Source organism: Rhododendron vialii, chromosome 5a (assembly GCF_030253575.1).
Source record: "Rhododendron vialii isolate Sample 1 chromosome 5a, ASM3025357v1".
Lineage (NCBI taxonomy): Eukaryota > Viridiplantae > Streptophyta > Magnoliopsida > Ericales > Ericaceae > Rhododendron > Rhododendron vialii.
The window spans coordinates 10917182-10939746 of NC_080561.1; the positions used below are offsets into that span (position 1 = coordinate 10917182).

The 22565-nt window shown below is 36.0% G+C and overlaps 2 protein-coding genes across 4 annotated transcripts in view; one reads left to right on the forward strand and one right to left on the reverse strand.

Moving 5' to 3' along the window:
• The window catches only part of LOC131326797 (sodium/proton antiporter 1-like), a 54590-nt gene that overhangs the window by 27613 nt on the left and 4412 nt on the right, over positions 1 to 22565 (forward strand). The window contains exons 2-7 of one of the 3 annotated variants that reach the window (XM_058359679.1): positions 17947 to 18067; positions 18212 to 18340; positions 18792 to 18968; positions 20217 to 20323; positions 21115 to 21235; positions 22441 to 22502. In XM_058359679.1, coding sequence (XP_058215662.1) covers positions 18032 to 18067; positions 18212 to 18340; positions 18792 to 18968; positions 20217 to 20323; positions 21115 to 21235; positions 22441 to 22502 — 632 coding nt within the window. In that variant the 5' untranslated portion in view covers positions 17947 to 18031. Of the gene's footprint in view, positions 1 to 17692; positions 18068 to 18211; positions 18341 to 18791; positions 18969 to 20216; positions 20324 to 21114; positions 21236 to 22440; positions 22503 to 22565 lie in introns of those variants that run through there. The other 2 variants (XM_058359678.1, XM_058359680.1) reach the window with 2 other exon arrangements.
• Positions 619 to 3081, reverse strand: LOC131326803 (RNA pseudouridine synthase 4, mitochondrial-like). Its single transcript, XM_058359687.1, has 4 exons — positions 2739 to 3081; positions 1927 to 2001; positions 1630 to 1773; positions 619 to 1535 (listed from the first exon to the last, which is right to left on the reverse strand). Exons 1-4 carry the CDS (start codon positions 3063 to 3065, stop codon positions 1368 to 1370), a joined length of 714 nt encoding a protein of 237 aa, XP_058215670.1. The 5' UTR covers positions 3066 to 3081; the 3' UTR covers positions 619 to 1367.

Genomic DNA, 22565 nt, shown 5'->3' on the forward strand with positions numbered 1-22565 from the left:
GAGAGAAATGAAAGTAATGATTGAAAATAGGGATGATAAGTATTTTTTGAGTTGGAAAAAAAATTTCATGTTGTGATCCAAACAAGGCAGAAATCCCACAAGTGGTTCTTTTATTATAGGTGTTTGGATAAGGCAGAATCCACTTAACTGTGTTTGTTCCTCCTAGTCTTGTGATTAGTACACAGCTATCTGCAAATGAGTATCTTAAGTTCAGAGCTTACCATTGCAAGAAGATTCAATTACTCGATATTCTGTTACGGCATGCTGAGAAGACATCACTTGAGCATCGTCAGCTACAGTTATTCTCTCAGATTTTCAATCATCCACCATCACCTGAAAGAAGTCAAATTGTAACGCATTAGGCCTTCCGAGGTTGCAAGACTATTCTGTTTTCGCTTTTTTTATTCCATGTGCTAAAAATTGATTATGTTGCCATGAAAAGCATGGGTGGTGCAATGAAAAAATGGAACTCGTGTTCTTTTGGCAATGAGATGTTTAAAAACAAAAAAACCAAATAAAAATAGATTGTCGGCTTCAACAAACAAGGGAATCACATAAAGTGAAACAGCAAGGGCAAGACGGAAGCAAATAAATCAAGGTGTAAGGACGCATTTTAGAGCGTCTTGGGGACCCAATGACAAGTGCCCAATACCTTCTTTGCAATGTTCTCTTTATATTTTGCAGATCCTGCAAAAGGTAAATTTATAAGATATAGCTCACAAAGGCGACAGTAGAAAAAGAAGGGGACAATGAAGAAGAAGATGCAGTGATGCAATTCTATTCCTTTGAAAGAAAAAGGGACAAGAAAGGTGAGTAAAAACACACACATCGCTTGATGCTCCAGAAGTTCTCTAGCGAAAGTTAGAATGCAATACTCTGGCACTTGTTTGTGTCCTCCCCATAACCAAGATGCCACTAATATCTCTATCCAGTCTGTGCACCCAATAAGAAACAAACTTGTAAACAGATTAGAGAGGATTATTGAGAGCCCCCAGGCTTTCATCCCAGTAGTAATTGACTATAGGAAATGCTGTCAAAAAAGACAGAGGGAAGGGGGGAAAATAAAATAATAATCCCAATGCACCAATTCAACCAGGGGATAACACACTTTGAATTATTGTCGCATGACCACTTGTATTTGTGGTGTAACTAATAGTTCTGGTATATAACACATTTTAGGGGCATTGGTTCCACCACATATAGAAAGAGTCATATAACAAGGGGTCAGAGTGGAAATATAACAAGCTTTTCTATCGCAATAAAGCTATGCTACTATTCTAATACAAACCATCTATACCGAACTTAAATTAAAGCTCACCAGTCGAGGGGGTTCTATGAAATCATATCTCAAATAACTAGCAGCTAGTTCATCTAAACTGTTTCTTATGCTCCACCCTGTCAAGATACATTAGTTGAATAAGGTGACTCAATGGCCACAATTTGTCAGTACACAGATAAATATAAGATTGAAGATGCCGATAGCTAACCTGAACAGGCATTCCAGGGGGTTTATTCACAACAATAATGGCTGAATCCTGAATATTGGAACATTTAACTTCAGATATTGAAAAGAAAAGAACATGATGTCAATACTATCTGATAAAAGCCAAATATCAAAATTTTAAGCACCTTATACAACTCAAGACTGCGGAGAAATTCCATTTCTTCTTCGTCGCAAAAGCACTCTTGTTTCTCAGTCTTTGAGGGAAACTCTCTAACAGTTATAGAAAGAAATGTCTGATCTCCTACATTCATTGGATCTTTCGCAGCTACCTTCACATAATATACATATCACGTGAAAGAAATCAAAGAATACTTGCTCCCATGAGAAGAAATAGGAGTGGAAAGCTTTCTTTATATGTGCAAACAGATAAATAGTACGAGGAAAAGGAATTTTAATTGAACGGGAATATAAGCATGAGTTACCCTTGAAAGCTTATGTTCGTGTGTTCGAACACCCAAATCAGAACTCGTTGCCAAATCAGATGATTCTCTTCGAATCTGTTACATAGTTTAAGGTCAAAATGGCTTGAAATATCAGGAGAAGAACCATTTAACCTTTTTTTCACTATTAAGCCTTCCGGTTTCCGCCATGACCCCAAATTTGGTAAAAAGTGAAAATTCACATGGAATATCATTTATGAGAAAAAACCAATTTCAAAATATTTTTGCTAATCTTTTGTTCCTACCAAAACTTCACTTTAACATGAAATCTGGATCAGGGAGGTGTTAAATGTATTTCCAAATCCCCACGTTATGCCGTTACTTTTTACCACCACCTCAAACCAACAAAAAGAAGACAAAAAATATTGCTGTAATGTTTCTGAAAAAGGGAAATGCGACATACTAAAAATTCACAACATCAATCTCGAATTCGTAACTTTCACATAAAAAGTTCGTAACACAAAACCAAAATGTTATGAATTCAATGAATGCATATCATACACATCCTTGTATTGTAGCATTTCCCTCTAAAAAAATCAGGGGGAAACGAATATGGAACAAAATCATCCTGCATACAAACAGCAATCATTCGAGGGCCCGTTTGGTTCACACTACTTGTTGCTTATTTGTCATAAATTTATTTATTTTATAAGTAAATCAATATATTAGAAATAAGGCATTAAGGGAATGCCGCCCATATACCTTATTTATAAAAAAATAAACAACACGCAAACCCGATGATAAGCAAAATGTGCTCTTAAATTCATAGTTATTAGGATTATTGAGGGCTAGACATGTCTCAGGCGAAAGAGTTTCTGCACAAGAGACCTCGGAAGCTGAGGGCAGCACCGTAGGACCCACTTAAGCGCCGTGGTGGCGGTAACGGCGTCATCAGAACGCCGTCCTGACAGCTCCTTTCCAAGCAAAGCGCCGTCGACGGTCGAATTATTGAACGGCGGTAAGGTGAACAACTTGTCCTTAGACTTCTCATCTTTCCTTTCAGCCACCGCATCGGTCGTGGAGGTGCTGTATTGAGATTGAAATTCCTGAAAGGCTAAGCCTCGAGATGCGGCGGCGAACGGTTGGACGGCGCGGCGGAGGAGGGCGGAGGAGAGATTCATTTTGTGGGGTTATAGGTTTGGGCTTGATGGACCTGAGGGCTTTAGAGTAGTGGGGGTTTAACAGGAAAGACTTTTGGTAATAGACTTGCGCGTTTCGTTAAGAAAAAATAAATAAAAATAAATATTTATTTTTAAAAATTATAGGTGAAAGACTAACTTGTATCGTAAAATAAAAAATAAGTACTTAAATAAAAATCTTAGTGAAAGGAAGCCTTGATAATTCTTTTGGTTATAAAAAAAAGGAGGCTATCTTAGCCCAATGAATAAATGGGCTTTTGCCTTTTTAGTGGGCCCAATACTCAACGAAGGCTTAAAGTGTTCAGCCTAATTTATTTTTTCTTTAAAATAGTGTGTATTATTGATGTTAAGTGATATTTTGTTTAAAAAATTAATTAATCATTTATTTCGAGAAGAAGAATTATATATAATATAAAAGGAAATGATACATACAAAGAAGAATAACAAAGAAAATATTCTTAAAGATGATGTCATTGCGTGGGACCCACCCATCCAACCAAACTCATTAAATTTTCTTTTGTTTTATATTTTCGGGCTCTCATCCCCTCTCTCTCTCTCTCTCCTCGTGTAAACCCTCCAAAAAGGAAAGGGGGACCATCTCTCTTTTTCATTTTGGCGCTAAAGATGATTTCAAAATACTTTCATTTTGCAGCTAAACAGGGCTCTAAAACAGCCCTTCTTTTACTCTAAATTACCTCTTGCACTCACATGTTATCCTCTATGATATACTTACCATAACATACTAAAACCATCCACAGTGGTATAATCAAAAACCAATTGTTTTTAAAGTTAACAATGTTGGTGCAAAAAATGGCTTACAATGGTATAATCAAACTTAACAACATCCTTAGAAATAATCAAATTTTGGGCTTTGAATAACCAAAATTAGCAACCTTTTTTCAATAATCAAAATTTGTGGACCCTACACCATATAAGTTAACTAGTTCCAAAATTTGTATACACACTTGTTTCAACTAGTATTTTCTTCTTTTCTTCTTCGCTTACTCTATATGTTCTTCACTCCACTCACAAACTATTTCTCTTTCTTTCTCTCCAAAAGTAAAGCTCAAATCTTCCGATCATCTACAATTCAACCCATCATCTCCAGATTAATGTATTTCACTATTCTTTCCCGTTTCTATCCCCCCAAAAATAATAATAATAATAATAAATAATAATAAATAAATTAAATTAATTAATAAAATAAAAATTCATAGTAGGAGAGAAGAAAGTCACCGATTTTTTCACAAAATTAAAACGTAAATAGAGGGAAGTGAATGACGGGAAGCAGAGGGGGAGAGAGTGTGTGAAATTGTAGTGGACCTCTTATTATGGTTATGGACTAGAGTGACCATTGTGAAGCTCAACATTATTAAGCTTAACAACCTCTTAAGTGAATAATCAAAAGCTGATGTGTCAACTTTTGATTATCCTTTTTTAATTATACCACTGTGGATGGCCTTATGATGGTATTTAGTTTGTACTTGTTATTTTGATTAGGGTCAATACCAGTTTTCTCCATCTTGAAGGACAAGAGTTCAGGGAGTGCAATTTTGTTCACCCTCTTTAAAAGAGGGTGAACATTACTCTCTCTCTTATTGGTTGAAATGATGTGGACCCCACCACAAAGTGATGTCATGCTTATCATGCAATACACTTTTTGATAAGCATGACATCACTTTGTGATAGGGTCCACATTATTTCAACCAATAAGAAGGAGGATAATGTTTACTCTCTTAAGTGAATGGTGAAGAAAACTCAACTCGAGTTCATGAATTCACCAATATGCTAAACACCACACGACCCCCCGAAGTTCAAAGAACTCCAAAATTCTATGATGGTTGAAGTTCAAGATGCTAGATACCTCTTTTTTTGGGCATGTTTTCTGGTTACCACTCCTAAGATGGAGGAAGTTCAAAATGAGAAAGTTCTGTCTTTTGTTTTTTGGGACTTTTAGTTTGCTCTGGCATCTAGAAATGGCACTTTTTTGCAAATTTACACGCCTTTTGTTGGCACTTTTTTTTCCTACGTGGGCACTTTGTTTTAAATTATAACAGTTCTCTGTTCAACACCATCATTGTATCCAACATTGCACAGTTCCATTGAATGAGAATCTGTTGGCAAGCCGGTGGATTGCACCGCTGCAATCAAGAACCGCAATTGCAACATTTGAACCCGAGGTACCCCTTATGTTCCTAAAATGAACATCGCTGATCTTCACAAATGATGCCTGCCGAGAAAATTTGATCAATAGCAGAGTTACCAAGATATTCATTTGAAGATTGTTCTTGACGAAATTTTTCATATATAATCGTCAACTATGGAAACAGAAATATATAATTAGGGTTCGAACCAAAAAAATTCCCAATTTCCCAAACCCTTTTTTTTGGTTCGAACAAGTTATAGTGACATTAAGGTAGAATCGACTGAAATTGTAGGGTCATCGACAACCCACACACAAAGGGAGAGATAGTGAGAGAGACTGAGGGAGAGCATGGAATTTGTTGTCGGTGCTGTGGTGTCGCAATTTTCGCATGTTGTGATGTCACGAAGGTTCGGTGGTGGTGGTGGGTGTCGTCGGTTTAGCAGCAAAATTATAAAGTGGAAAACATAATCCCTGCAAGGTGTACACGAAGAGGGGAGAGAGGTATTTCTGTTTGACCAAAAAAAAGAAAAAAAACGGGGGGCGGGGAGGGGGGATAAGGGCTGGCCCGAGAATATAAAATAAAATAAAATTTAATGAGTTTGGTTGGATGGGCGAGTCCCATGCAATGACATCATCTTTAAGGGTATTTTCTTTGCTATTCTTCTTTGAATTAGAGGTGTTACAAACCCGACCGGACCGAAAATGTCCAAACAAATCGACCTTTTGGTTCGGTCTTCGGTTTGGGTGGTGGCAGAAAATTTTGGGTTCGGGGCGAACCGAACCAAACCGAACTTATTTCTATTCGGTCACAATTTTGTTAAATCTGGACCGACCGGACCAAACCGAACCGACAGGACCGAAACCAAACCACCCCGAACTGAACCGACTATATACTCAATACGTATATTTATATAATTGGGTTTAATCTATACCGTAGATTTGTTTTGTGTGTAATCTACATCGTCCTCATAACTCAAACCCTATAATTATCCTCTCTGGCTCAGAGCCTCTCATTCCCGCAGCCACAGCTCACAATGGCTGGAGAACTCATCCCTTATTCCCCTTCTCTCACCCTACGGTTCCTATCCAAGGATGGGATCAGGGGGGTCTAGTGGCGGTGACCACCGCGACAAGAATTTTAAATAATGCAATTATTATATATAAAAAAAAATTATGCTCAACTTATATAGTCTCGCCACCACTAAATTTTTTTATTATACATTTCGCCACTATTAGGGTAAAATCCTGTTTCCGTCCTTGTCCCTACCCCTTCTCTCGCCCTACCCCTCTCTCACCATGGCCGAAGACTGATCTCTACAAAATTTGTGGCACGAACCAGACACTCACACAGAAACCTCAAACCTCTGAAACTCTTCTCTGTTCTCTTTCACAGATCTCTCTCTCTGTACCTATTTGTAGTCTGCATATGGAGGGTCTCCAACCAATAGTTCTTAGGCCCCGTTCCAGAACACCTTCTCAAAAAATAAGTACTTATTTCACATTTTCAAACTCAAAAATAATGTAAATGAAAAATATTTTTTCAATTTTTTTTGCACCATATTAAAGATCCCAATGTGATCTATCAAACAAGATCCATATTGATAGAAAAATAATTTGCGTAAACACATGATTTTTAAGCTTGAAATTGCCTTCTTAAAAAATAAGTACTTATTTTCCTTTCCGAAACGGAGCCTTATTCAGTTCTGAGCCCCATCAATTTCTTCGATCTTATTAAGTTCTATTTTTCCTCAAAGGTTTTATTTTTTCAATAATTCTATAGGTACCGACCCTCCTCCTACCGAAATCGTACCGACGGTCGTCTCCGGGCCGTTTCTAGCCACCAGACAGCCGATCCGAGCCGTCCAAAAATTCTATAAAAAAAAAAAAACGAGGGGGCCCATGCAGGAATCAACGACATCCGATGTGTGTAGGGTGCTTGATCCAAACACTCTATTTTTTGTATATATATGTGTTTTTTTTTTTTAGAATTTGTGGACAGCTCGGATCGACAGTCAGGTGGCCGGAGACGGCCCGGCGAGGCCGTCGGTACGATTTTGGTAGGGGGAGGGTCAGTACATATAGTAGGACTCTTATTTTTTCTACTTTTGTCTTTTCTGGGTTGGGCTAATGGTGCCTTGATTTTCATGCTTGGGTTGGATATGAAATTTTTTGAAGTTTTTTTCCTCTCAATCTTGCAGTTCAAAATGAGCTCACTCCTTACCGTTTGAGATTTTTTGAAGTTTTTTTTCCCAAATAGTCCATTGTTAGTAACTTAGGTTTTGAAAATGGCCTAAATGACCCATTTCGGGGTAGACCAAAATCCCCGAACTCACCCCAAACCGAACCGAAATTAATACCGGTCGGGATCGGTCCCGAAATTATATACCCCAAACCCGATCGATTTTTGGCAAATTCACCCCGAACCGACCGAATAACACCCCTACTTTGTATGTATCATTTCCCTAATATAAAACACAATGGTGTAGGTCCCACTACAAGATAAGTTGTTGGAATGGCTAGGATTAACTTGATCCAATGGCTGATGTGTGCTCTATAACTCTTAAGAAAGTGCACACACTCTTTCAAACTTATTACACAAATGCCATCAAAAAAAATTTCCTTGGTAACTAGCCTTGAGAGCGTACGCTATGGGAATAATCAAAACCAATAATCAAAATGTGTCACGTCAGCATTTGATTATCTATTTAGTTCATAATCAAACTTAACGACCTCTACCTCTGCATTGGTTATTTTTACATCCCTAATAAAAAAAACACACAATACACAATGCACACATGTCCAATCGCAAACAAGTTCCAATCTCGCACCCGACCACACCAAATTATTCATCTTGATGAAACAATTCCAATATGGGGTGTTTTGAGTTATTGAGTTTGGTTATTGAGTTTTGGTTATTAGTAAAAGTTGTTAAGTTTGGTTATGGAATGGGTAAAATTTTGTTATTTGCTAAAAGACTTATAACTTTGCTTATTATTAATGTACTAGCGAATGCCCGTGCCTGAAGGCACGGCGCAACACATTTTTGAAGACAACTAAAGCTACGGGTCGAGCAATGAGCAAAGGGATGACATGTTGAAAAAAATGGGTAGGAACAAAGTAAAATACGGTATATTTTTGTTGCAAAATATTAATATGCTAATTACCTATGCCTGCAACACTCCGCAACAAAAAGTTTTATTTGTTAAGCCTCTACCCGTGTGTACATCACTACCAATGATAATCCTAATCACATATACCGAGTTAATTGCATTGATAGGATATACACTGAACTATATTAATCCAAACCACAAAACTCAAAACCAATACCATGTTGCATTCATAGAATCCAATTTTAACATGCATAAAAAATCTAAAAATTTATATAGAGTCAAATCTGATACACTACGTAGGGGAAAAAAAAGGTGTTCAACATAGATCTTATTGTCTTGAAATTTGTCTCTCCATCTGCCTCCCAAGAGTTTTTGTACCAACGCATATCTACTTCATCCAAAAAGCACAATTAGGAACATGAATAACAGCCTAAAAAAATAATTAATGAGCAGGAATTTCTTCTTGTAAAAGTAAAATGATGACTAATAATAGTTACCTTAATTCTATATCTTGTTTATTCGTCTCTCAACACCATCATGGTACGATCATGATCTTTGTAGGTGTACTTGTGAATATACTTAACAGATTTTATTCCAGGATAAACTTCCACATTGATATGAGAATTATATTTTCTCAAAAGGTATGTATTGTATGACACCACATCCTTTTTATCAATTCGTTGACCCCTTACAGTACAGAGGGAGTAAAGTAATAATGGCATTGGTAGGCATACCCCATGCATAAAAATATGATTAACTTCTTGCTCATCATGAATCACAACAATTACATTTTTTTCTCAAAGACACGTAACCTTTGTACTGAAAAAATAAAACAAAGCAAATATGAATCAAATATATAAAATCAGATTAAGCAATGCAATTGAGTAAATAATTCTTACATTTTCTGCAAGTTACCGTCGAGCTGTATAAGAAAATGAAGAATTCACCAAATGCATAGGAAACAATTAATTTGATTATTACGACCAAGGTATAAAATGAAACGGTTCAACTCACATGGCCATAGACGCTTAGATTGTCCATGATTAGTTAAGTCCCAAGAAGTTATCTGAAATTTGAAAGAAAGTAATAGTCAAAAGTTATCATGGGAATAACAACAGAAAGCATTTTAAAGATATATATAGACTCTCATAAAATTAAATGAGTGACGAAAAAAAAAGGAACACAAAACTCCAGTTTGCGATGTGTTTGGTTAACATCGTAATATTTTCATCGATGCATATATGGTAATGTTTAAAAGAGTGTAAATAACAACACATGTTCTAATGAAACGAAGTTTTAAAAAATGAGAAAAGATGGTTTACAATTACTCCATTTGTTAATCTTGCAAAAAAATGTTGTTTTGACAACTATCAAGGGAAAAAAGAATAGAGTGTTGCTGTTAAAAAAAAAAAGAATAGGGCGTTAATTAGTTTTGCACTCTTTCTTTTCCTATGTCAAAAAAAAGAAGAAAGGTTTGAAGTAGCAAACGTTTGATCTTACTGTTAAAAAAAAACGTTTGAAAACCACCCTAATTTTTGGCATTAATTCCCTGAATCACAGGGATCCATTCTTACCCCGAAATGTGGCTGTAAGCATTATTTTCCAATTTATGTGATAATCAATAGAAGTTTAAATGTCAATATTTGGTAAATATGGTAAAAAAATAAATCCCTGAATCACAGGGAATCAATCTCATGCATCCTTTTAAATGTGGTAAAAAATTAAATCCCTGAATCACAGGGAATCAATCTCAGGGATCCTTTTTTTTTTTTTGATTAGCCGGTTATCAAAATGTGATGATGATAACCCTTGAACAACCAACAGTCTAGATTTATAAAGGGGACATTCTGGTCCGTTGGTTGTCTTTTGGATTCAAACCCAGTCCTCCCTTATCGATTTTGTAAAGAATGATGAAGGAGTCAGCATGCATGTTCCAAACGACAAATAAAATTGGCCATGAACCTAATTAAAACGTTTATAAGTTTAACAACAAAATCATTGTGAGTGCTCTACATGAAAAATGATAGCAATCCAAAAAAAAATTGCAATACCTCGAATTTAAGCTCAACGCAAGAATTCTCTAAATATATTTCTTGTGATCTTTCCTGTAGTAAAATAATAGAAAGTAAGAAGATGGTAAAATAAACAACAACAAAAGAAAGTAAAAAGATGGTAGAATAAACAACAAAGTTAGGATTAACGCAAAAGACCCATGCAAGGTTGTCAAAAAAAAAATTTTCTCGCACACTCATATTTTTCCTTCCAATTTTCGGCAAAAGAAACCCAATATGAAAATTGAACTTGCATGAGAAATGAAAAAAATCCTTTGATGTTTGAATCCCTTGCAATAAAATTAAAAAAAAATTAGTCAAGAAACTCCTAATTTACGGCAAAAGAAACCCAATATGAGTAAAACTCGTCCATGAAAAAAATCAAACTTGCATGAGAACTGAAAAAATCAAACTTATATCACTATCGGTAATGGTCGTTCAGGAAGTTGTTTTTGGCAAAAGAAACCCAATATGATTAAAAATCGTTCAAGAAAGAAATCGAACTTTAGTGAGTACTAAAAAAAATCGAATTTACCTCACTATAGGTAATGGTCGTTCAGAAGTTGGAGGACATGGAAAATCTATGCATTTGACAAACAAACCCAAAAAATGTGGACTTCTAAATAGAAGGTATCAATTGCACACAGTAGGTTGGTCTTCTAAGAAACGGAGACTTTTAAAACGTAGTGATAAGTTTAAATCTTCTAAAATTTAAATCTTATGTGATAAGGAAATCACAGGGAACCAATCACTCACACATTCCTAAATAGAAGGTATATTCCTTTTAGGTTGTGGATTTTTTATATATTTTACCTAATGCCTAAATAGGAGGCTGAAATGACTCCTTATATACAGTTTTGTCTATATCCCAAGTGATATGTACGTAATTCTCCTTTTAAAAAGGCTAAATCAATTACCTATGGATTCCTTTTCAATTATCGATATATGGATTTAAAATAGACTAAATCAATTCCATATATGTACGTATTCTCCTTTTCAGTTTATAATCGATCCCATAAATCATGGGATTTCAAATGTTTGGAGATACATACAAATTGAATTTTAATTAGAAGGGCCAAATGTTTTCTTTTTAATCGGAAGGAGTATTTTAGGTTTCATTTCATTAATTCTTTTCAAATATGTCACTGGCTATACTACCCGTATATACGAATTCAAAAACTAATTCCGTTTAAAAAATAAGAATAAGTTTGTCAAATTACATGCGACAAAATACATACCATATACCAGTTCACACTCATTTGCTTATTACAATGGGGATGCTTTTACTGTTGTCAACGTTTCCCTTTCCTCTTCTCTCTCTCTCATGCACGCTAACTAGTCTCTCGTGAATTCCGCCGCGTCTTCCAAAAATCATAAATTCCGACGAGTTGTTTAACGCGGCGGAATTCACGAGAGACTAGTTAGCGTACTAGTCCAAACGAGATAAACAACTCGTCGCAACGAGCAATTCTTGCGCACAAGAAAGAAAGAGAAAATCTCTGAATATTATTGATCAAAAAGCTTAAAAGTTTAATAATTGAATAGGTTACAACCCTTTTTATAAGACCCTAACCCTAGAAATCCTACTGTAAAAGAAATAATAAATCATGCCAAAACAAGCGGCATTAAATAAAAGATATTTCCTAATTAATTAAAATAAAATCCTAATTCTTGTAGACCAAGAATCCTAATAAAGGTAGAAATCAAAATCAAAATCAAACTGAATACGGAAAGTTAATAATTCTAACCTAAACGAAAATATTCCTAATCAAAATCTTATTCTAAAACAATAAAAATAAAATACAAAAATTCTCCATTTTTGTCCTACATCATGGAGTAAGTAGAATTTACCGTAGTTAGTTAATATTTCCTCATACTGCTATGAAATAATGTTGGTCCTTACGACTTACAATCTTGGGCTAAAGCTTGCAATTTTTCTTGTTGAAGATTTCCATTCTATTATAAGAATATGGATTTCGAGGAATTCTATCAGCTTGAGGCTCTTGAAGGGTGGGAGAATATTGCAAGTACATCATTAAACTATTTTGAAGAAGACGGGAATCGATGCATCTCGATTGCCGATTGCCGAACTGGCCCAGGTTTTCATGTATCTAATATGGAATTGCTTAGTATTCTTGATTCTCACTTTTCGGACTATTAACACGGAAAACTTTGCAGGAACTGAATTTGGGTCTTCGTGCACGCTCTTACTCAAGGATTGGATAAGGAGCTCTAATGGAAGACTTAGTTTCGCACTTCTAATACAAGATACCAATAGTTTGTCTAATACTCATGGCCATAGGATCGCCGAAAGAAATCCCCATGCATTTTGTTTTTCCCCTTCCTGTTTTACCTTCACTTTTTTGGAAAGAAATCACAGGAAAGTGAATGTTTAGAGAGGCCTAAAATCTCTGGAAAACTCTCTCAGTTATAATATGCTCAAAGCGTGGTCAAAATCTAACAGTGTTCATTTGAGGTATGGGTGTGTATAAAAAAGAGCAATCGGTTGAAATTCTAGTGATTGTATTGACACTTGAGTTTCTCCATTATACACACAGGAAGTTGATTGTTGTGAAGTGGCTGGCTACTCCTAATTATTAGGTATAATTATTACTATGATATCTTCAAGCCCTCTAATTATATGCATCTCCATCTCCATCAATATAAGCTTGCAGGGGTTAGACTCGCATCGTCAGTAAAAAGCTCTTGGAAGTACAAGTGGTTTGCTTTTGATAACCTCAAGACTTCTGAATTAATTAATATGCATGTATAAGTTGATATGAACTCTTGGTTTGTTGAAATAAAAAAGAATATAAGAGAAAAAAGAACTGAATAGGAAAAGAAAAAATAAATAAATGCAGAAAAGATCAAAGACATGAAAGTGTGTCAAACAAATAGAACTTCTTTGGGTTCCCCATGTTCCACAAATTAGGCACAGATTCGTTCATTTCCTTCAAGCGACAGTATCGGCATTATAATTTCTAAACTTTAGTAACAGCCCCATTGAGATGGATGTGTAATAAGACTTTGATTGATATAATTAGAAACGAAAACATTCGAGAAGTGGTAGGGATAGCACCATTAGAAGCTAAGATGAGAGAACATAGACTAAGGTGGTTTGGTCATGTTTATAGTAGACCCGTCGAAGCAGTAGTTAGGAGCAGCAGTGATATGGTTATGGTAGATGATATTACTAAGGGGAGAGGTCGACCGAAATTAACCTTAGAAGCTGTAGTGCACAAGGATCTAGGTTCTCTGGATATAACGGAACATGATGTCCTTGACAGATCTAACTGAAAAATACGGATTCATGTAGCTGACCACATTTGATTGGGACTTAAGGCTCAGTTTGGTATGGTTTGGTTTGGTTTAGTTTTAATAACAGTCCCACCTGTGCTCCCATTCGTGTCCTCCTCCAAAAATTAAATAAATTATTACACACATCACGTGACGTGTCGGACATGTGTCCCACGCGTATCCAAACATGTGATAACTCAGCAATATGCATGTTATCTTTCCTTCGGATTTTTGAATGTTGTTATGTGGTTATGCATGTTCGTAATGACGCACTTCAGATGTAGTACATAAGTATTGATACAAAGACTTTTTGGTGGGTGATGAAGAGCAAATTTCAAGATAGATGAAGGATGACGGAGACAAGTGTTGTTTCAAATCGTTGTGGGCTCGACTTATTGTTAAGTATCAAGTGTTTTTGACGTTAGTATGATTTAGATCATTGTTGACAGTGCGGTAGGCACGAGCAATGCTCTAGTGACAAATACAACAAGATGCTGCTTGACAAAAAGGAGAACTAGAGGATCTGCATCTCACATTTCAGTCGTCATGTGCATGATTTTCCCTCTAATAAGCCAAGTTGAAAAAGACAGTGATTTTGGCAAAATTCTCTTAATTATTCACCCACATTCTTATTAAAATATTGTTCTTTATCCTCCAACACCATTGCCTTATCTTCATTTGCGACCTTAAATATTTTTCTAACCACAAATCACGACCAAAAAAAAATCATAAACAGAACAATCACATTAAAACAATAGTTCAAGTAATTTTTTTTTTATAACTGGATGTTCGGGCCAGCTTGCGCTCATCTCGACTAATTCCCGAGGCCCTAACGACCGGGCATAATCCTTAATGGCCCCAAGGTTTGGAAGGTCTGGCCTCCGTGAGAATGGAATCTGTGATCTCATGGAGGAGCACTTATTGTTTTTTCACAACCACTCGGCCAAACCCATTGGGGTTAATAGTTCAAGTACTTTGAATAGATAAATTCTCCGTAAAATAGGACAATACAATGGGTCGCAAGAATACAATATTTACGTAAAAATACCATCTACAAAATTAAATTAATCGCATATTATTAGATGCGTCCCCTTCATTGTACGAGTCTCTTTGGTCTAGTACATTGTTCGACGGTGCAACTCAACTCGATCGCCGATTATTCCATGTACAAAAATACAATCGAGTCTCTTTGGTCTAGTACATTGTTTGACGGTGTAACTCAACTCGATTGCCGATTATTCCATGTACGAACCAACTTCATGTGCTTTAGGCGAAACCAGGAATTGATTCCGCCCTGGCCTAACCCAAAATAAATTTTAGTGGGCAAAACAGTGTATATAATATGCATATGGGCAATCTCGAAGAAATAAGGCATGTAATTCATTCTATGCATCGCGCATATTGCTAACACCATCATACCCTTGACCTTGCATAGTGTAGATTGTAACGAATGAGGATATCGAGGATTTATTTCTTGAGAATTGATGCAGTGGTGTCTTTAACATGCATGCACAATATGGGGAAAAAAAAAAAAAAAGCTCCCATAAAAATCATCTTAAAATTCAATTTAAGAACATTGAGCACCTGAGGTTTCATGAAGTTTATTGAGTCAATTTAACTGGGTTTTCAACTCTGAAATAATCAACAAGAACCTAGCCCTTGATAGTAGTAGAGAGGGAGAGAATGAGAGAACACAAAAAAGAAAGAGCGTAGGAGACGGAAAGAACGTTTGTTAACAAAGAGGCTGAGAGGACTGAACCAAAATGGATTGGTGGGATGGGTTGGGAAAAAAAAATGAATTGAGGTAAAATTATTTGAGATTTACTTTACTCATAATTTACTTTTATTTTATTTTTGTTTTTCGGAAAACCACATGGGCTATAGCCCACCTTAGCCTTTAGGTGGTTCCGCCATTGGCTAAAATGGCCAATTATATCATCCACGAACAACTTTATGTTCCGATCCGATGATCCACAAGCTATGCATGTAAAGTGAATGATAAGTTATGTTCCTAGTACTAGCAAATGGCCCATCTCAATGTTCTTTTGACTTTAGTTACAAACAGAAACTTCCTTGAATAGGCGACGATCATACGAGGTAACAAGTCACTTATAGCCAACTTCTAGTGACTTTTGTCCAACTTATTCAACTCATATATATCACATGGTGTTATCATTGCATGCAATGTTCTTTTAAAATCGGACCAAACCGGCCGGTTTAACCAGTACAACCGTCGACCGGCTTTTGCTCCGGTCCGGACAAACTAAAGAACTGGCAGTATTTCAGAACCGTCCTCTTTCGTTAAAACCACTCGGTCCAACCGGTCAACCCGTCTACAGGTCAGTCGAACCGAGCCAGTTCTTTTAAATTTTGAACTTCCCAATCAGCGGCGGAGCCACTTGAGGACGAGCCGGAATACTCCTCTTTTTTTTTCAGATTTTGTATTTTTTCCTTGTAATTGGCTTCTTAAATTATTCTTTGTTTAATTATTTTAATACATTTTGTATATATTTCATTCTCAACTTTTTGTTTCCAATATTACATCAATTCTACTACACTTGCGAAGTAAGATGTTTAATGAATAAAAAGAGTCACCACTAACCATTTGAAACTCCTCAATACATAATGTCCAAATATGTAAGTGGCTAAACCATGGGTTATATGCATTATACTTCATTAATTATTCATTATTTTGAAAGTAATCTTGTCTTTGTCAATAGAACGCACAACGCATGACGAAATTAGAGGTTTAAGCATGAACTTTGAAAAGAAAAGCACATTTTTTCTGATTGGATCAAGATTTCTAAATATTAACATTTTAGTTATTGTGTATCTAACTGCTATTAGACTTGGTCTATTGAGACAATTCAAACAATTGATTTATTTTGATAGTTTATGAAATTACTACCTTCCTTAGTAAATGTGTTAGCTTTTTTTTAAATTATTTTTAGCACAAGCATTCTTTTATTATTTTGGTGTTGCTAATTATGATTTTTTTTTGTTAAAATGTGTTTAAAAAGTGTCTCCACTATCGTTAATTCCTACTTACGCCACTGTACCCAATTAATGTTTCGCTTTAAGCGAAGATAGAAGAATCTGTCATCAGCTGGCATGTGGGCCAACAATGATACACCCTACAAGAAATCTGTGGGCTCGCTTGGCCTTCTGTTAAGGTTATATAGATGCTTAGTGTGCCCAGCCTCTCTTGTTTTCCGACGTGGGACAAACTTCCATTATACAAATTTTGAAGAGTAACACTCCAGTAGCCTAAATCCTCCTCTTTCCTTCGAATAATGTGAAATCTCTCTTGTTTTCCGATGTGCAACAAACTTCCATTATACAAATTTTGAAGAGTAATACTCCAGTAGCCTAAATCCTCCTCTTTCCTTCGAATAATGTGAAATCTCTCTTGTTTTCCGATGTGCGACAAACTTCCATGATACATATTTTGAAGAGTAATACTCCAGTAGCCTAAATCCTCCTCTTTCCTTCGAATAATGTGAAATCTCTCTTGTTTTCCGATGTGCGACAAACTTCCATTATACAAATTTTGAAGAGTAATACTCCAGTAGCCTAAATCCTCCTCTTTCCTTCTAATAATGTGATATCTCTCTTGTTTTCCGATGTGCGACAAACTTTCATTATACAAATTTTGACGAGTAATACTCCAGTAGCCTAAATTCTCCTCTTTCCTTCGAATAATGTGAAATCAAAGTCCTTCCAATCATTTTTTTACTCTTCTATTGTTTTATATTATTATTATACTAGATTTTTTTTATAATATTAATATATTTTTAACATAATTATGACACAACGGTTCAATTCCATGTACGAAAATACAATCCCAACTTCATGTGCTAGAATGGCCAATTATACCATCCACGAACAACTTTATGTTCCGGTCTGATGATCCACGAGCTATGCATGTAAAGTGAACGATAAGTTATGAACTTATGGTTGAACTCAATGTTCTTATGACTCTGATAAAAAAAAAATAATTGTTCTTATGACTTTAGTAACAAACAGAAACTTCCTTGAACATACTGTCATCGTTTTATTTAAGCAACTTCTAGTGACTTTTGTCCAACTTATTCAACCCATGTATATCATATGGTGATGTCATTGCATGCACTCCTTTACCATCTTCCATCCTTTTAGCTAATAGTTGCACTTCATGCTAATTTTCGACGCACAACTAGAAGCTGACATCATCATCTGGAGAATGTGATCCTTTATATATGTTCTATCGATGAAACAAGCTCACAAGATTTTGAGGCCACTTATCATCCAAAAACTAATCTATTGAAAGCTCTAGCGATTCTTGGAGCAGCTGCAAAAGGAACCATGGCAATTAATCAATCCTGGTTTGCTGCTAATCAGGTCCTTTTCATCTCATGGCTTTATCCTATCACTTCCAGGTTTTGGTGATGACTTTCATAAGTTGAGGATATGATACCGTTATAGATGTGTATGGATAGAAATCATAGAACAGGCAAACAGCTCAACTGGTTTTCCATGTTACAGGATGTTGCTATGGCCCTGCTCTTTGGAATAGGATATGCATGCATTATTTTTGAAGAATATCTGGCGTTTAATAAAAGTGGAGTGGGATTATTAATGGCTGTGAGTTTGTGGGTAGTACGAAGCATTGGGGTAAGATTTAGACTCATTCCTTACCTACTTGTTGACAATTGCTTCAGCTCTGTCTTTGTTGAGAGTTGATTCTGATATTATTTATCGATTTATTTCTTAAGATGGTCAACTAATGTCCTCATATATTCAAGCGGGACAGACTTTTTTTAAAAAATTGCTCGTGTTGGTCTTTTGCACATAAACACTGTTTTTCAAACTTTAGACATCAACAAGTGTTCAACCTCTCTTTTCCTTTATCATCTCGCCTTGATGATTGGATGCAAGTCATAGTGTTCAAGGTCTGCAGAACTCCAGCTAATTTGTTCCTAATTCAAAATATTTTGCTATCGTTGTGGTATTGTTGCCTTACAATCATTCTTGATATTGAGATTAGGGACTCAAAATCGTGGAAAATGACATACGTTTAGTATTGTACAAGCTAACCTGTAAGTTCACTCGCTATTTGGTGCAGGCTCCCTCAACGGAGGTTGTTGTTTCAGAGTTGACACATGCATTTGCTGAAGTCAGTGAAATAATATTTTTCTTGTTGGGTGCAATGACCATTGTGGAGATAGTTGATGCCCATCAAGGATTTAAGTTGGTTACCGACAACATAACTACTCGAAAGCCAAGGACTCTGCTTTGGGTGGTTAGAGCCCTCAAGTCATCGATCCTTCTTATTGGCATAGACTTATTGTTGGTTTTTTAACTGGGTCAAGGAGATCTCCATGTTAAAAGTCGTCTGCTAATGGATTAACGTAAAACAGAGAGAGAAGTGATCGTGTTTTTGTTTATGTTTTGTTCTTCTTTATAGTGACATCAATATCCTGAAAACAAAAGGAAAAAATGACTTTGACGACCGAAAAGTACCTCAATGTCTTGCTCAAGTTGCCATCACTGCTTTTCGAATTCTCTCTCTATTTTCTCGACGTTCCTTTCCTCTGTCGGCTTCTATAATCTGGCAAATAATTTACAGAACATCCACCGACACCACGTTCCCCTTTACAGGAGCTATGAATCGCAACCTTTCACCTCTTTTTTTTTGTTCACCATCTAGAGACAAACAGGATGATACCTAAAAATGCATTTTAATTTGGAACCCAAAATCATCAAAAGTTGCCCACTGGAAATTCAATTGTCAATGGCTAACGAAACCCATTTACAAAGACCCACCCAAGCATCTGGTTATCCTCATTTTCATTCACAATAAATCATTTACTGCTTGGACAAGATGAACAACCACCAACACTTCTATCGATAACCAAAACGAAGTCTCACTAGTTAAGAACCTCTTAACATGCTACCATAGGTCACATCCAACAACCACCAATCATACCTATCTTACTCGGCATCAATCACGATACCACATTATACATACACTCTTCTGATTGGATTAGAACAGTCAGTCATGCTGAAAAATCCTTAATGGGATAAAGATTACTGACATCTAAATTTGGTTGACAAATCCATACTAAATCCTTTATATTTTATGTAGTCTAACGTATATTTTGTAATGTATATTGCGACCTTAAAGACCTCATTGTAGTCTTGCAGAGATTATTTAGAAGTATGTCATAGGGATCCATGTAAAAACATGCAATTCATGATTGTAACGAATTCAGGAAAACATGTAGTTGCACAAAGAGGAAGACGAGAGTCATGGGACTCATTTACTCCTTTTCTCGGGGTTCATAACAATAGTTGTTTAGAGATTGTTGCCCATGTGGAGATGGCATGCAACTTAGGAATATGGATTGGTTCTTGTTATTTATTCTTTTATAAAGAACTTGATGGTCAACGTTTGTTTGGATCTAGAGTCAGAGGAAAACTCCTCATATTTTACTTTAGATTCCATTATATCTTTACCTAAATTTATTGTGTCTGATGATTAATGCAGGTTGGCTTAGTGACTTTTCCCCTCAGTTCAATCCTCGACAACCTGACTTCCACTATTGTCATGGTTTCCTTATTGAGGAAACTCGTACCTCCATCAGAATACCGCAAGTAGGTATCCATTATTGAACAATGTTTTCCCATGCCGAACACTCGGTATGTTGCTGGTATAGTTCTACCATGTTAACGAGTAGCTGTGGCATAATTAGCCTCCAATATGATGCTATTTTGGTGGTTGTGATGTTTAGGTCTCTACATGGGGGTTTTCAAAACCTTAAAAAACTAAATCCCACTTGAGTTTCATGTTCACTTGACTAACTAACATTTGGGCTGAAGGGCAATTTGAAAGACTTAAGTAAGAAGGCATTTCCCAGTTCGTTAAGCACCTTTATATCTATTGGTGGCATGATACACTGACTTGAGTGATTCAAAATTGTTCACAATCAATCTAATTGTCATTATGGTTTCATATTGCATTGTATCTTGTGGAATATTGTCATGCAGTAACTTGATAAATAGGTTGTTTCAAAATTTCTGTTAAGCTCTTTTATTTTGAAATTTTCAGCATTTGGTGAGTTTGGGTACATATTGTGGCATTGGCTGGTTACCATCTAAATTTAGTGAACCTTTATGAGTAGTCTAAGTGTATGTCGCCAATACTTGACTTATCTATTATTAAAGTGCTTTGTTTCCTCTATGCAAGGTAGTTTTGCACATAAACTTCGTAGATAACTACAACTATTAGAATTTCTATTCTTATAATCAGTAACTAAGGTTTAACATTATTTATTCAGCAATTTAAGTTTGCATCAAATAACATGAGTCCAACATTTTCTATTTAAATTTCAATTCAGTCGGTAAAGCTTCTTCAAAGTGATAGTATTTGTCTTTGTGATTTACAGGCTTCTAGGGGCTGTTGTTGTGATAGCAGCAAATGCTGGTGGTGCATGGTCTCCTATTGGTGATGTAACCACCACTATGCTGTGGATACATGGTCAAATAACTACATTGCCAACAATGAAGGTATCAACATTGTTCTAATATTTTGATCCCTATCGTTAATGTGGTTTGTTGTGTTCATGTTCCAGTCCCACTATCCTATGGATCCATGCATGTTACGTAGGAGTTGTCTATTATACATTTACAGCTTATGGACCGGGGGATCTCTTTTACTGCTATAATTTGTTCATTAATTTTTTTTATGCATACTTGAACTGCCTTTTCACAAACAAAGTAGATGCAGGGATAGATAATACATGAAGGCTTAAAAGGAACACCTGGATAAGTGTTGTCTTCTCTGGGATGCTGTCCTACCCAAATGGACCTGAGTAGGACACAGACATCGAGCATTTTAGGATTACACATTCCTATCTACTAGGCTGCAATAGAAACGCATATGATCAACTAAAAGAATAGTATGTACAACCTTTATGCAATAAGGTAGTTATAGGATATGGAAAATCTAAAAAGATGGTCAATGGGTTATTTTACAAGGTTGCCAGCAATTAGTATAGCATGTAGGTTGAGGCAACAAGAAAAGATGTGGCAAGGATTTAGCAAAGGGTACGACCAAATAGAGATGAATTTCAAAGAGGAACTCCTGTCACCAACCACCATCAACCTTGAATTCACACGAAGTCTCAGCCGAAAAGAAGTCAACTTAAGGACTTATCCTATAACGAACTGATCATACCACACATATTCAGGTTGGAAGAAGTTGCAATCACAAGATTACATGAAGTACTTTTTAATTTATGTCTGAACCTGTAGAGTGTAGAATGGTGAAGGGACTTCTTCAAATTTTCAAAAGTTTGACTTGATGTAAGCCTTGGCCATTCCTTCATGTCACAACTACAACACTATTTTGGTTTATGGCAAGTTATTCAACCAAATGATTCTGAAATTCAATTAGGACAAGATCACCAAACAAGGAAGCTTAAGGAAACTTTTAAGATCATGTTTTGAGAAAGTGAGAAATTTTACAAACTAGATTGTATCAAATCATGTAATACTGCAGGAATCTGGTCTAAACAAATCCTTGACTGGGATTTTTTAAATTGGAGTATGCCACGTGCCCAGTTATGGAGCCGGAATTCTTGTTTGAGGCCGGGGGCTTAGAGAACACTCATATTGATAACATCAGACTAATTGCCTTTAAAAAAAATTTGCCGGTGTAGTAATTAAGGAAAGAAGGTTTTCTATAACTATTCATTTCTCATTTTTTGTAGGTCTCAATTGTACCTTGTGCAGTTTCCTTGGCTGTCCCACTGGCTCTTCTATCACTTACTAGGTACAATTCTTATACTGTGAAACTAATGTTGTAGAATATTGAGTTTGAAGACTAAATTCAATA